We start from the raw sequence: 16,860 nt of genomic DNA, 5'->3' as shown, positions 1-16,860 counted from the left end.
ACTAGATTGAAGCTTAATAGGGCTTACAATTTTGTACTGTTTCCTGTGTGACAGTCGCCTGGGTCTCTTTTTTTTGTTGTTCGGTCACCACGTGGCTGAAAGGCACACATGTGCTTTGAAGTATAGCATACTTGCGGAGTTTTGTGATACCATTTGACTTTAAGTGTAACTAATCCGCCGTGTGAACGATCTAGCCATGGTCAAGAAGACCGTAAAGTGTACAGGGTGCGGAATGGGATGGAAAATAGAGGTTTGTACGGATGAGAAGACAGAGGGAGCTGACGCCAAGTGTAAGCAATGCGAGTTAGAGGCGAAAATGGAAATAATGATGGCTGCCCAGAATGAGCTCATGGTAAGAATCGCCGAGCTGGAGATTGCGTTGGCGACAGAGCGGGAAAAAACGATGGCCATGGGGGAAAGGCTTAAGTCAGCCGAGGAGAAGTTAGCAAAGGTAGCAATGGTGAACAAAGAAGCAAGCGACAGCGGGGCATCGACCCCCACAGTGGTAGACGCGAAGGGGGAAACAGGTTTGGAAAAGACAGGTGCAAGGGTCACAGGACCCGGCTTCCGCGAAGTAGTTTTGGGACGGGGAGGGGACAAAGCAGAAGTGACACGGGATAATAACCGAGGCAGTGGCCAGGTGCGGGACGGTCCAGCAGAAGAGTCGGAGCACGTGATAATCGCCGGGGACTCGAATTTAGTTAGATGCGAAGAAGCAGTCAAGGAAAGGGTGAGAGGCGACAAACGAGTTTTAATAGGGAAGTTCCCGGGACATAGGCTGGGATCAGTGATGAGACAAGCTAGCGCAAAACTCGCAACTAAGGCTAATGGAAGTAACCTCGTGATAATCGCGGGAGGTCTAAACGACGTCTTGAATGAAGAATCAGCCGAACTAGCGCCCACATTGGCGAAAGGGGTCGATGACATGCGCGCCATTTCCCCTCAGGTGCAGATAGTGGTATGCACAATACCGGAAGTACCAGTGAGGAATATCAACTTGCAAAGAGCGGTTGTCGACGCAAACAAAGAGATATGGCGAATTAGTCGTGAGAAGGGCTTCGAGGTAGTGGATATAAACAGGGAGGTGCACAGGTGGGGCGGTTTCCAAAGAGACAGAATTCACTTCGATAAGAGGCTTGGTCATGAGGTGGGTTGGCGACTGGCAGGTCGCGCAGTAGCTTTTTTGGGGGGCACGCGGGCCCTTCGGTGCCCACGGTAGCTTGTAATGAGGAAAACAACCAGGGGGACTCTTTGACAGGCAGTATAGCGAAAACCAGAGAAAAGGTAAAAGAAGGTAGAAGGCGCGTGTTGCAATTAGTTACATAAACATGCAGGGTGGCAGAAAAAAGGCAAAATGGTTAGAGATTGAGGAGCAGTTAAGCAAGGAACAGATAGGTGTTTATGCGGTTACAGAAACACACCTTAGAGACTTGGGAGAGCCACCACATATTGACAATTATATTTGGGAAGGATGTAACAGGATCACCTCAGAAAGGAGAGGTGGGGGTGTTGGAATGCTAATTCATAGCAGAACAAAATTGGATAGAGTGAAACAAACGTGTTCAGAGCACATGTGGGTTTCGGGCACAGTTGGTGGAAAGAAAACGTGGCTAGGTGTAGCTTACTTGTGGACGGGGAATAACTGCAGAGAAAAGAATATGGAGATAGTGAAATGCATAAGCACCGATATTAAAGAATTTGGTCCTGATGCCGAAATAATCCTTCTAGGGGACATGAACGCTCACATTCATGACCTTGACGGATATTCAGACACCAATGGCAAGTTATTGCTAGATCTCTGCGAGCAACATAGTCTTGAGACAGTTAACGTGGGGCCTAAGTGTGAGGGGCAGATCACGTGGGAAGTCGGAAACCGGCAATCGAGTATTGATTATTGTCTCATGACAGAAGGAATTTATAACAAACTTAGAGAGATGAGAATAGACGAGGAAGGCATTAACAGCTTGGGTAGTGATCATAAACGCATAATATTACAAATGGGATATAAAACTGATAATACGAACATAGAATCAAAGTTTGGCAGCTTGTATCTAAATGACAAACAAATAAGAAATATAGCCGCAAGAGTTGAGGAAAAAGTAGACGAACTACCAGGTAAAGACTGGAAGTATAGTGAGCTGCTACATATAATCACAAAAGAAATGGAAAAAGAGAAGAAAACTATTTGTTGGAAAGGAAAGAGAAAGCCAAAAAGTTGGTGGAACAAAGAAATCCGGGAGGCGATCGAGAAGCGACGTGAGGCATCACGGGAGCACAGACAAGCAAAAAAGGAGAAGCGGCCACAGGACGAAGTCAGCCAAATATGGGAAATATATTTAGAGCAAAAATCCATTGTGCAGAAATTAGTAGAGGCAAAAATTAAAGGTGAAAATGATCGCTGGATGACAGAGATTCGCGAAAAGAAGAAGGCCGCGCCTAGGATATTTTGGAGCCACCTAAAAGCGCTGGGTAGGAAGTCTGTCACAATGCAACAACGTTTGGTAGATGAAGGAGGAAATCAATTGGAAGGGTATGAAGCGCTAGGTTACAGCCGAAAGATAACAGCCGATTCGTTTAAAAAGGTCGCCCAGGAGATTCCCCCGGTGAGTAAAAGTACGCAAAGGAGTGCAACCGACGAAGATGTAGTACTAGAGAATTTCAATTGGAAGAAGGCCGAAGGAAAAATTCCTAAGCGCACTACTCCCGGCTTAGATGGGGTTCCAGTCAGCCTCATTAACGAACTCGGACATAACACTAAAGAAGCACTGCTGAAACCCGTAGAAAAGTGCCTACAGGAGAGGGAAATACCAGACAGTTGGCGAAAAAGTAGAATGAACTTAATCTATAAAGGTAGGGGAGAAAATGATAACATTCGCTCGTATAGACCGCTAACCATTAATCGGTGCTATACAGGTTGGCGATGCAGGCAGTAAAATTAAAAATAGAAGCGTGGGTAGAACAAAATGATATCTTGGGAGAACTTCAGAATGCATTTTGAATCGACAGGCGGTTTGACGATAATCTGTTTGTTCTTACCCAGTGTATAGAAACATCGCAAATAGAAAACAGGCCCTTATACGTAGCTTATCTAGATATCACCGGGGCGTATGACAACGTTAATCAGGAACTTTTGTGGGATATATTAAAAGAAGTGGGCATGGGGGACGACTGTATACAGCTTTTGAGGGAAATATACCGAGAAAATACAGTTTGTATAGAATGGGAAGGAATAAGTAGCAAGGACAGCATTGAAACTAGCAAGGGGCTGAGACAGGGATGTCCTTTGTCCCCGCTGTTACTCATGCTGTACATGGTGAGGATGGAAAGAGCGCTAGAAGGTAGCAACATTGGCTTTAATTTGTCACACAAACAGGTCGGCACGATGGTTGAGCAGAAGCTTCCAGGTCTATCTTATGCTGATGATATTGTCTTATTTGCGGACAGTCAAGATGATATACAGCGACTGGCAGATATATGCGGAAGGGAATGTGAGGCTCTAGGACTAGGATTTAGTGCAACAAAATGTGGATTGATGGTATTCAATGATCACGAAAACCATGCGGTCTTAATGCAGGGCCAAAAAATACCGAGGGTAAGCGAGTACAAGAACCTCGGAGTATGGGTAAATGAGGGGGATAGATATATGGAGGTACAAGAGAAAGCATCGGTAGCAAAGGGAAAGAGGAATGCTGCAATTATGAAGCACAGAGCTTTATGTGGATACAATAGGTACGAGGTGCTTCGAGGGCTGTGGAAGGGTGTGATGGTCTCGGGGCTTACGTTGGGAACTCAGTGGTGTGCATGAAGTCAGAGGTACAATCAGGAATGGATGTAAATCAAAGGACGGTGGGCCGCCTCGCGTTGGGCGCTCACGGGAAGACGACAAATGAGGCTGTAAAGGGTGATATGGGATGGACAGGCCTTGAAATGAGGGAAGCTCAGAGCAAAATGAGATTCGAAGAGAGGCTGAGGAAAATGATGAAGAGTAGATGGGCAGAAGGTTTTCAGGTATTTGTATAGAAAAAGCATTGACACGCAGTGGAGAAAAAGAACTAGGAGGTTCACCAGTGAATATACGGCTAGCAGTGCGGGCGATATGGCAACAAGGAGCATTAAGCGGAAGGTCAGAGAGGCGGAGAGGACTTATTGGATGGCAGCGATGGAAAAGAAGCCGGCTCTGAGTAACTACCGAAAAGGAAAAAACGAAATAAGGAGGGAAAGGTTTTATGATAATTCAAGGGGAAGCGCTTGACTGTTTGAAGCAAGGTCGGGCTGCCTTAGAACGCGTAGTTATAAAGCGAGATTCAGTAACGAAGAAGAACAATGTACATGCTGCGGGGGAACTAAGGAAACGCTGGAACATGTACTGATTGAATGTGGCGATATTCACCCAGGTATACGTGTGGGCACGAGTCTACATGAAGCCTTGGGTTTTAGGGACAACAATGGAAAGCTGAACGCGTCCGCGACAAAAATAAGTAAGAGACGGTTAGAGTATTGGTGGCAGAAATGTAGAGATAAAGTACAAAAATAAATAATGGGGAAAAATAAGGTGATTCTGGCTTAAGAGGCAGAGAGATGGACCGTGAATTTATATTTTTTTCGTATAATAACATAGATTTAATCAATGTAGATAAAGTATTAGGCCAACATGAAAGAATGAAGTTTTTTTTCTTTCTTTTTTTCTTCGAGCCTGGTGGCTGACATGTCACCGCCCCGTTATAAAGGGGACGCTCATAGCATCCATCCATCCATCCAGAGCTCTAGTTTAAGGAATTGCTCACTAGATGGCGTTTCATGTATTTCTCAGAGCTGCTGTTTAAAGATGACAGATGGCGTTTGTAGAATGCGAATGGCGCATGTCTTTGGATGCCTGCGATCGTAAAAGGCGCTCGCTCTTGGCGCGCTTTCTCTTCCGCTCGGAGTCGCCGGATGGAGGCAGACAAGGCGCTCGCTCTTGGCGCGCTTTCTCTTTCGCTCGGGAGCGGGCACCTTCCCTGCATTTCACAGATCACAAAGCGGTGATAATGAAGGGACCACGTAAACCAACAGTACAATAAAAGTTTGATGTTTAATATATACATGGTGCTTCACACTCTTTATATGATGTACCGGGCGAATTTCACGGAAGAGTTTCACGGTTTACCGATGATTCCCTCCGGAGCTTCGCCCCACTCATCATCATTCACCCCGTCGATACGCTGTGATTTCGAGATAAACTGCTAAATTTTGAATAGTGTGACACAAGTTACCTTCGATATGTGGTGATTTGCAAGCGTATTTTGCTTAGGCACAATATTTAAATTTGCTCCAGCAAGGAACTGTAGGACCGTGCTTATCTGTGAACTATTTTCTGTCAAATTTCCTTTAGACTGGGGCTGTCCGAGTCACAGCACAATGTGCAACTTGTTATGCAAATCTAATGGGAGTGTCTTTGGCTACTGCAATGGTAATACAGAAAATGGCGGTTGCCGCTGTTTCGACAAAGTAGGTAAGAAATTAGTAAATTTTTAATATTTCTTAACACAAAAGCCCATTTTACTGTCTTTTTTGCCTCTGGTTGAGCCCTCTAAATAAGAAAGGAATACAGCATTGCCGCACTTCAACCAAGCTTGTTTTGATCGCTCTCAGTAGGCATTACAAAGTAGAACATCAAGCGAGCAGAACTTCACACACGTTCAAGTCTAGCCCTGTGTTTGTGACCTGTAGCACAAAAGGTTTTCTTTTTCAGAACGATGGTGTAGGCATGTGAAAATTACCAGGTCGGGTAGTTCTTTCAACTAATGCAACGCGTGACGGTCGTTCTGTCTTAAGGGGATCCGCACCTCTGCAACGCAGGCGCTCATGCAATGACTGGGGCCATGTCACTATTAGTAGCCTGTTTCCTTGGAAGGCCTGCGGCTTTGTAGCTTACCTACTAACTGTGCCCGAGCTTCCAAACTAGGCTCGATAAATTCCCCTCGTGTCGTTCGTTCATAGCGAGGGCTTCACCCCGGCAGACTCAGTGGCTCAGGTAACCATGCGAGGGTTTGCTGGCCAACTGCCGCCTCATACCAAGATCACATGCTACGGGAAAAAGTGTGTTCATTACACACTGCCTTGGCTACGAGCGGCGCTGGCTAATAATCCCAGGGATTATACTTACTTGCATGAATGTCCAACGAAAAGGACGTGGATGAGCCATCCGTCGTAGCTCAATTCATGGAGCAGGGTTGCGAGTTCGGGGAAAAAGACAGACCCAAACAATTGGAAACACTAACCATAATGTAGCCAACTTGAGCCAAGGGCAGTAAAAGTAGCCAAAAGTACCCACGGGTGCGTGAAAAGAACTGAGACGCTTTTAATTATATGTAAAACGGCCTTGCAGCGTTAATGTAAATAAGCACATAATTAATCATTTAAAATAATCATAGTTGCTCAGATTCAATCATAAATTGTTCACCTTAGCGGTAATAATGCGTTAGATGACGTAGCTCATAGCGCTGTTGCAAAAATGGACCTCTTCGCGTGTATGGGGACCTTTTCAATGGGACCAGAAGTGACAGCATTGTGGTTACTATAATAACGAATACGACATGAATGTGCTCAACATCACAGTAACTTTGATGGAAGTATAGGTTTAACCAATTTTAGCAGTAATTTCGGGTGTGATAATGAAGTTAGAACACGACATTTTTGGAGCCCTCCACTAGGGCGTACCTGGAACTCATATTAGCACGCCCCCTTCTTGCTTTATTTTGATGTAGTCGGGTTTAGCCAGCAAGGACGGTTAGCAACGCTGGACGCTGACCGCGCCTCAGTGTTCGAGAAGCTTCACGATTGTAGTAGATCACTTTGTTAAGATTGCACGCAGGACGCGAATAGTCTAGATTATTCCAGAGTTTGCGGGACCACCAATAATAAGACTGGAAAGTGCGATGCGTGATATATAAAAGACGGCGCGTCGCAGCCATGAGCAGTTTTATCGATGGTCGACGCCCTGTTCGCCACTATCAGTGTACAACGTGTATTGCTGCAGTTTGAGTTTTCATTACCCGGCCACAAGTTCGGCCATATAAAGAGTTTCATCTTCAACACGTCGAATGCTGTTTTCATCGACGTCACGACCCCTTGACAATCTTGTGGTATGGGCACGCAAAAATCCGGTTATTGTTATTGGGTCATTCCAAGTGATACGTCCCAGCCCAAAATTCGACCACCAGCGATTCTATTGAAGAAAACGTGAGCTAGAAGGTAACTGTGTGAGAACGATTTTGGTAAAGTATCTTCGGTCAAAAACATTATTTAGTCACGTGGCCGCCCTTGAATGTTCCGGCGAGAAGGCAAAGTGAGGTGGGAATAAATTATGCGTATTCATCCTTGAAAATGGGTACAATGGCACATTGTGTTTTAAAGAATTCTGTTATAATAATAATAATAACTGGGGTTTAACGTCCCAAAACCATGATATGATTATGAGAGATGCCGTAGTGGAGGGCTCCGGAAATTTCGAGCACCTGGGGTTCTTTAACGTGCACCTAAATCTAAGTACACGGGCCTCAAACATTCTCGCCTCCATCGAAAATGCAGCCGCCGCGGCCGGGATTCGATCCCGCGACCTTCGGGTCAGCAGTCGAGCGCCATAACCACTAGACCACCGTGGCGGGGCAAAGAATTCTGTTATGATTGTTCTTCCACGTGACGTGACAAGTAAAACCTTATATTAATTTTCCGGCTTAAATAAGCTTAGCAAAGAAACAAGAAAACGTGCATATTCCGACAATTTTCGTAAAACCAGCGGCTATGTTTCAGCCGCAAAAATTTTATAGCTCTTTAACCAGTCAACGTAGCATCTGCAAAAAATATTTCCTACCTATGTAAACAAACGCTTATTGAGAAAAATGCTTGCAAATTTGACAAAAAATTAGTTTTGGGGAGATTCACTCGTAAATTAGGCATTGAGGCCCTTTGCTTAATATAGCAGCGGAATCTTCATATGCTCCAACGTCTTCTCTTGTGGTGTGGAAATTTTTTATTCGTGTAAATTTTCTTTAAAGCGAAAAATGATTTTTGATTTCCACAACCAATGTCACCGGTAGGCACTACCGATATCTGTCTTTACTTCAGAACGCGTGCTTTTTCTCGGTGATTTTTTGGGCTTGCATGACGACTCAGTTAGTTTTTCAAGCAAACTCTGGCAACGTGATTTCGCATCAGTATATATATATATATATATATATATATATATATATATATATATATATATCGGAAGTAGCTTACTTTTGTGCCTTCATGACTGACTTTCTTGGCACTAGGGGAAGTCAGGCAGACGAGCACACCATGGGCATAAGCATTTGGCAGTGGCTGACTTTGCTTCATTTTATGCCACACGGATGTTTGAATAACATGATTCCTTGCTCTCGGGTGTTTCATACTAGCACAAGAACAGCGTTTCATGGTTTCAACACGTAAATTATGGCTTCAACACGTAAATTTTTTGTCATTATGGCATTTTGCTTTCCGATGTGCCATCCTCTAATCACATTTTCTACACCCTAATCATTAATGTCAACGTAAGCTACCTTGTCATTCACACCTGCTTCCTCAGTTAAAGTTCATGAGTGTTAGAGAATAATGTAATCCCAACATGAAGTGCTGAAAGAGTGATAACAGCATCTGGGGTTTTACGTGCAAAAACCAAGACATGATTATGAGACATGCCATAGTGGAGGGCTCCGGAAATTGCAACCGTCTAGTATTCTTTAACATGCACTGACATCACTCAGTACATGCCCTCTAGCATTTTGCCTCCATCGAAACGCCACCGCTGCGGCCGGGATCAAACCCTCGACCTTTGGTTGAGAAGCCGAGCACCGTAACCACTACACCACCTCGGCGGACAGTGCTCAAAGAGTAGACGGTTTGCAATGCTACAGTTCTCGCGTCCCTCGGACACCATGGCGAATCTCTGAATGAGCTGGTTTCTCTTTTCTTGAATTGTGGAATGTGGCACCCAAATCACTGTAACGCCCTTTACATTAATTTTCGTCCAGCGAAATAAATCATGTGGGGTCGGAATCTGACCATCTTTATGGCCTCCTTAGACTTGCTCTTGCTGCCAGTCGTTGGCCAACGTGGGCCGCCAACATCGTGGCATGCGCTTTTGTCATGTGAAGTGGCAAAGAAGTTCCATTCTGCTGGTAGGTTGTGGTCCTCCTCGTGGTAGCAAAGGTTCAAAAAGTTATTTCAGTTTTAGGTGTGTAGACCTTCAGGGGCCCGGCTTGTCATCTATCTAATGTCTGATGCCTCATGGTCCCGCAGTGGTCAATACAGACCTAAAGCAAGGCTGGTGATGCTGAAAACCAGTGCAAATAAGCTTACGATGTCTACAATATTATGAACTTCAGAACTAACAAAGAATCAATCGCAATAATTTACCTAAAATCACGGAAAACGCTCCTGTTTGCCAGGGCCTCCAAGTGACATTGGTTGTTAACATTAAAAATTATGTTTTCGCTTGAAAAAAAGTTTACAGGAATGAATAGTTCCACATCACAAGATAAGACGTTGGAGAATATAAAAAACACTCACATATTTTTTATCGCGAGGGCATAAATGCTTAATTTACGAGTGAATCTCGCCAGAAAATGATTTTTGTCAACATTGCAAGCATTTTTTACAATACACGCTTGTTTACAAACGTTGAAAATATTTTTAGCAGATACTACGTTGACTGCTAAAATAGCTAAAAAAGTTTGCGGCTGTAACATAGCCACCGGCTTTACAAAAATTGTCAGAATTGGCACATTTTCTTGCTTCTTTACTAAGCCTCTTTAAGCCGGAAAATAATATATTTATTTATTTATTTATTTATTTGTAAAGTACTGCTAGCCTAAGAAGGCTGTAAGCAGGAGTGGGGATACAAAAATGAATACATACAAATACATACAAAAAGAATACATACATACTACGCAACGAACAAGAAAGTGATAGCGCCATTCTACACACTGAGTACCTTTTTACAGCAATAATATCATCACTTGCATCGATAATCACAATACTACATAACTGCACTGTAACCATTATATTCGAAATACTACTAAGGCATAGTGCACATGGCATGAAAGAATATGCGCATTTTGTCGCATGTAAGGTAACTGATACTGAATTTATGTATCGTCAAAAGAAGAAAAGAAAAACCAGAAAAAAAATAACATACAGATAGAAATACACAAGCGGACATTGATAGAAGAAATCAGTAGATTCAAATATATAAACAGTCGACAAATGAGTGAAATCTGCCGTGGTCGTGCGTTCCACGACATAGGCTGGGAGCTGATTCCATTCCCTTACCGCTCGTGGGAAAAATGTGTTCTGAAATACCTTTGTTCGGCAGTTATAGTCCCGTAGTTTTTTTAGTGATGAGAGTGTGTAACTCGCTCATTTACAGGATGAATGAACTGGTCATTTTCTATTCCTATTTTGTTGTGAAAAATCTTGTATAGGTACACGAGTCTTTCTGTGTGACGCCGGAATTTCAGGGGTTCCAGTTCAGCCCTTTCCACTAGCATACTTGCCGATGTGTGCCAGCTGTAGATATTAAAAACAAAGCGTACCGATTTTCTTTGGACGCTTTCTAAGTGGGCAATGTTTGTTTTCGTGTGCGGGTCCCGTACTACTGATGCGTATTCGATTGTTGGTCGGATAAACGTTTTATAAGCTAATAGCTTAATATCTTGAGGAGCTTGGCGCAAAGTTCGTCTTAAGTATCCTAGTTTATCATTGTTTTTTTTCTTTATGTAAGGCACGTGCTCGTTCCACCGAAGATCGGATGTGAGTATGACACCTATTATTTAAAAGATTTTACTTCTGACACGACGTTTCCATTTAAGCAGTAGCTAAGCTGTACTGGTGAATGCTTTCTAGTTATCCTCATAAGAACTGTCTTTTGGGGGTTAATTTTCATCTGCCAGGTTTCGCACCATTTTTCAACGTGTTGAAGAGCTTCTTTTAGTTCGTCGTGGTCGTGAAGGTTGTCAATTCGGTGATCAATTACGCAGTCGTCTGCGAATAGTTTAATTTTGACAGACATTGCATTAACGATATCATTTATAAATATTAGGAAAAATAACGGCCCCAACACCGACCCTTGTGGAACGCCCGACCCGAGAGCTGCAGGAGTTGAGCAAACATTATCAACTGATACACATTGCTGCCTGTGGTACAAGTAGGCCTCTATCTATGACACTAATGCAGTATTTTTAGTATTGTCCTAACTTTAATAACAGTTTTGAATGCGAAACACAGTCAAACGCCTTGTGGAAGTCCAAGAAAATCACGTCTATTTGAGAGTGAGCATCAATAGCAGCAGCAAAATCATGGACCGTTTCGAGGAGTGCCGTCTCTGTTGGCTTGGCGAAAACCATGTTGCCTATTATCAATTAGGTTGTTCTTTTCAAGAAATGTCGATATATGCGTGAAAATTATGTGTTCCAGTATCTTCAAACAAGAACACAGTAGGGAGATCGGCCTATAACAAGTTACTTGGCGCGAGCCGCCACTTTCGGTATCGGAATAATTTTACTGTACTTCCATTCTGTTGGCAATTGAGCTTCTGATAGCGATTTGTTAAATAATAAACATAAGTACTTGGAGCACCATTCAGCATACCTGACTAAAAGAGTGTTGGGTATGCCGTCAATTCCAGGCGTTTTCTTTGTGTCCAATTTTAACAACAGTGACAGCACACCATCATCGGATAGAAAAATGTCATTTATAGACAGAGGTATGGTTTTACTTGTGACGTCACGTGAAAGAACAATGACCATGTAATGGTTTAGAACACAATGTACCAATGTACCCAGTTTCTTGGGTGAATACGCATAATATATTCCCACCCAACTTTTCCTTCTCGCCGAAATATTCAAAGGGCCATCACGTGAGCAGATAAGTTTTCTGAAACGAAAATACTTTGCCGAAATCACTCTCACACAGTTATCTTCTAGCTCAGTTTTTTTCAATGGAATCGCTGGTGATCTAATTTTGGGCTGGGACGTTTCACTCGGAATGACCCAGTTGTTAAAGTCCCATCAGTCAATACTGTTAAATCACAATGAGTAGCTAATCCTAGAAAATGACACAGGCAGTTTAATGCATATCTGATTTGGAATGTCGATAAATGCACAGCTATTTCGATTGTCTTCTTCACTTCGAATTAGGGTTGAAGAGAGAGCAAGGAACGAACGAAGCAGAAAAGCAGGGAGGTTAACCGGGCTTGGCTCGGCTGGCTACCATACACGTGGGGTGGTGGAACAATAGATAATGTACTGAACCAAGAACATGAGAAAGAAAAAAAAGTAAATGAAAAATTAGTGCGAATACACATAAGAACTCGCGCTGGTAGCTCACAGACGCTTGTGAAGCGCGGTCGCCTTCAGTTAGCTCAGTAGGGCTTTCGTGGCTTTGTGCATGCACAAAAAATAATAAACCGTGGGCCAGGGTACCAGGATCTTCTTTCCGGATAGCGGTCTTACACCAAGACGATCGAGTTTGGCTCCTAGAGCACGTTGTCAGGTCTGGTAGGATGGGCATTGCCATAAAATATATTCAATTTAAGGCCGTGTACATCAGTATTGGTAGTCAGCAGAATGCAGCCGCATGCAGAAATTTTCGCAATACCAATGACATATGCAAAAGCCTTTCGTTTTGTTTAATGCAAGTGCCGAATTCTATTTTTAAAGCTGGAAACGTGTCTTTGTCGCCGTGTTTTCCCACCGCACACTCGAACGCCAGTGCCTGCGACTTTACCAGAAATTGATAATTTAGCTCAAATCGAGGGAACAAAAAAGGGGCCAGAAAGTCGCCAAGTAGGCCAGACGTTCCTCTTGCTCCACCAGCCAATAAAAGTAGCCAAATTGGCGCAATGCAGCCAACCTGGTAACCCTGTCGTAGATCATCTGACGCGTAGTTTGAATGTTGTGGGCTCTGATCCCACCGGCGGAAAGGGTGATTTTTCGCCCACTTCCTTCAAATTTACGTCATATCTATTACCGTATAGGTAAAGGCAACAATTCCTGTCCGCTAGGTTTTCTGTGGCATAAATATGATTGTTGTACTGAGTTGGCTGTGTGTGAGATAGAAACGAGTCCCTCGATAATTTCCGTTGTTTCGTACATACTGCACACACACACACGCATTATGAACAATCCCAAAAATAGCCTGAAAAATTGTTAACCAATGTGAATGACATACACAGCCATTTTACTAGTGTGCCGCTTTGTGTCGGACGTTTGACAGATTGTCGTATTTACCAGCGTAGTGAACACGTACTAACAGAAAAAGACTTCAATCAACCAACGAGCCTAAGCTTCTCCTCTATAAAAGACAAGGCGGCATTTTCCCTATTTTCAATAATGACCAATGCATAGACAAGAATCAAACTGTTATTTCTGTAGATGTGTATAGGAGATCATTTATGAATTCATTGATGTATTAGGACGCTGAAATTGAGTGGAAATTGTGTTTTGGAGCACTGGGGAAGTTTTTGCGTGTACACGCTCAGATAATTATAATATGAGGGGGTGTACAATAAAGAGATAGAGAGAGCCCGTTGTTGCGCCTCCCGCTCTATTCTGACTGTTGGTGCTTCTTTTCCTCGTCCTCGTGCAGGCATTTAGCGTGTCATTGAAGTATTTACAGGCCTAGGTACCTACACAAGCCCTGCTGATAATTCAGTTGAAAACTTTTCTGAGGACGTGGAGTCAGTAATGAGTAAAGTAGCAAGACAGTATGCTGTACTGGCGGGTGACTGTAATGTCATGATAGGCAAGAAGCAGGTTGTAGACCAGGCAGGAGAGGGGGGGGTATATGGCATCGGTTCGAGAAATGCGAGTGGGGTGTTATTAGCCTAGTTCCCAGAATGCAATGACTTAGTGACCTTGAATACCTTCCACCGAAAACAAGCGAACCGCAAGTGCACGTGGAGGAGCCCTAATGGCGAAACGAAGATAGAGCGCTTGTGTGAGTCGCATTCTCCTGTCTTTCGTCCCTGAAGTTCGCGCTATTTAGATGTTCAGAAGGTAGAGATACACTTCGTAATGTGCGCACACCCTGGCAAGTTGCAGGATGTGGAAGTGGTGGACAGGATACGATGCATTGACCATATGATGGTAAGGTTTCCAATTCGCCTAGGCTTGAGGAAGGAATGGGAGAAACGGTTATGCAAAAACCAAATAATCAGCTAGTGTTGAGGGAAAGTGCAGGAATTCAACATGTCGCTCCACAATAGATACTCGGCTCTAACCAAGGAAACCGAACTTACCGTGGACGCAATAAATGATAATCTGACGAGTATATTTACAGAGTCATTTACAGGACAGAGTTACAGAGTATATTTACAGGACAGGTTGGAGGTACAGTCTACTGACAAGCTCTCTCATGGGACACAAAACCTCATTTAGAAAGGTCAGAGCATGAAAGCCTTAAACGCAGCAAACCAAATAAAACAGGCAGAACTTTCGAAGTTAATCAATATGCGTAAGGTAGCCAACATAAGAAGCTATGACAAGTAGAGAATTGAACATTCTCTAAAGAACAAACGAAGCCTCAAAGCGATGAAGAGGAAGTTGGGCACAGGCGAAAACGAGATGCACGCACTGAGGGAATATAAGGAAACGACACTACCAATATGGATAGGGTAGTTAAATTAGCCATCGAGTTTTACAGATATCTGTACAGTAGCCGGGGTCAACCAGGACGATAATGTAAGAAGAAGTAGTAGCTCAATGGAAGTGGACATCGCACCAGTAACGACATCGGAAGTAAATAAAGCCTTAGATGACATATAAAAAAGCAAATCTGCTGTTGAGTATCAGATAACATGAGATCTGTTTAAAGACAGTGGACTTATTATGCTAGAGAACCTGGCCACTCTCTATACAAAGCGTCTCTTGACGGTGAGGCTACTTGGAAGAATGCTAACGTCATCTTAATCCATAAGGGGACGTCAAGGACTTGAAAAAGAAAACAGGCTGATATGCTTACTCTCAGATGTCTACAAACTAGTTACAAAGATAAGAGCTAACAGAATTAAGACCGCCTTCGAATTCAACCAACCAAAGGTCCAAGCAGGAGTTCGTAAAGGCTGCTCGACAAGAGACCATATTCACACTATCAATCAGGTGATGGGGAGAAAGAGAGAGACACAACTTTTTTGTACGTGATAGGGAAATGCGCGGGATGTAACTAACCCCTACATATAGCCTTCATCGATTGTTAAAATGCATTTGATTCAGTCAAGATGTCAGCAGTTATGCAGGCACTGCGGAATGACGGCGTCGAGGAACCATATATAAAAATACTGGAAGAAATTAGGGTGGCTCCACAGCCACCATAGTCTTCCATAAAAAAGCAACACAATTCCAATAAAGAAGGGTTCAAGGCAGGGAGACACGATATGCTCTTCGCCGCGTGCTTACTGGAGGTTTACATGGCCCTAGATTGGGAAGATCTATGCAATTCGCACGGGGCACGAATTGCAACTCATGTCTAGTTATTTGGAAAAGGAAAGTCCAGAAAACTATTGTAATACAGGAAAGTAATGTAATGTGCAACAGTCTCGCAAGAGAACAGCGCTTTGGGATCGGTAGCGGGGTACTGGAAATGGTACAGAAATACGTGTAATTTGGACAGGTAGTCACCGCGGAGCCGAACCTTGAGACTGTAGTAAATAGAACAAGAAGAATGGGGTGAGCACATTCGGTAGGCACCCTCAAATCATTAATGGTAGTTTACCACTGCCGCTTAAGACGAAAGCATAAAACAACTACATCTTACCGCTACTTACCTAAGGAGCAGAAACCTGGAGGCTTACAAAGAGAGTTCAACTTAGATTGAGGATGATGCAGCGAGCAGTGACAAGGAAAATGAAAGGTGTAACTTTAAGGGACAAGAAGAAAGCAGGGCGGGTCTGGGAACCAACGCGCTTAAGGATATCTTTGTCGAAATCAAGAAGAAATGGGCATGAATAGCTCATGTAGCCCGTAGGCAGGATAGCCGCTGGTGATTAAGCGTAACATACTGGATCGCAATTGAAGCAAACGGGAGAGGAAGAGACAAATAGTTGGGCGAGAAGATGAGACTAGGAAGTTTGCGGGTTTAACGTGGTCGCAGCAAGCACAGGACCGGGTTGATGGGCGGAACATAGGAGAGCTAGGCCTTTGTCCTTAAGTGCGCGCAGTAATGCTGCTGCTGCTGCTGCTGCTGATGATGATGATGATGATGAATAATTTCCCACAGAGCCACGCCAATCCTTTAAGCGGCGTCGATAAAGAGCCCATTACGAGCGTCATGTCGGGGCAATGTCAGTCAGGGTTGCAAAACGAAATAATATTACATATGTACAGTCAACCACAACGTTTGTGGGCCATGTGAGCGCGTGGCGAAGATCCTCTTCACGACAATTCCGCTACGTCGGCGGTGACTGACAACAGCACTAGGCCAAGACTCATTGCTTCCTTAACCGAAGGTCTGGCAATTTTCTCACTGAACACAATATTTCCCACCTTTCGCTTCTAACGCGATAGCGTTAAAGAAGTATGTGTAACAAGCGTCGAAGCTGGGCGAGTTGGTAAGGTTTCATCTTCTAGCATACTGCGCAGCAGACGGGACACAAAGAAAGTACGAAAGTGACAGACGAGCGCAGACCCACAACTGTTTTTATTGTAAACGTAGTCGACTGCTCCGTGACGATATATATGCAGAGCATGTCAGTCGGTTTTTTGGGGGATGGAACGCAGTTCTCCTTCGGTGAGCTGTACCGCTGAGCCTGAGAACCGACTCCGAAAGTTCCGCCGTGAAGGCCGTTCCTCTGTCTGTGATGAC

The 16,860-nt window shown here is 43.8% G+C and overlaps 1 protein-coding gene across 1 annotated transcript in view; it reads left to right on the top strand.

Annotated features, from left to right (window-relative positions):
* Positions 1 to 16,860, top strand: part of LOC119403486 (uncharacterized) — a 71,298-nt gene that overhangs the window by 32,183 nt on the left and 22,255 nt on the right. The window contains exon 4 of the mRNA XM_049418345.1: positions 5,372 to 5,491. Within this exon, the coding sequence (XP_049274302.1) occupies positions 5,372 to 5,491 (120 nt within the window). The remainder of the gene's footprint in view (positions 1 to 5,371; positions 5,492 to 16,860) is intronic.

This window comes from Rhipicephalus sanguineus, chromosome 8 (assembly GCF_013339695.2).
Source record: "Rhipicephalus sanguineus isolate Rsan-2018 chromosome 8, BIME_Rsan_1.4, whole genome shotgun sequence".
In the NCBI taxonomy this organism is placed as follows: Eukaryota; Metazoa; Arthropoda; class Arachnida; order Ixodida; family Ixodidae; genus Rhipicephalus; species Rhipicephalus sanguineus.
This window is presented reverse-complemented; position numbering and strand designations above follow the sequence as displayed.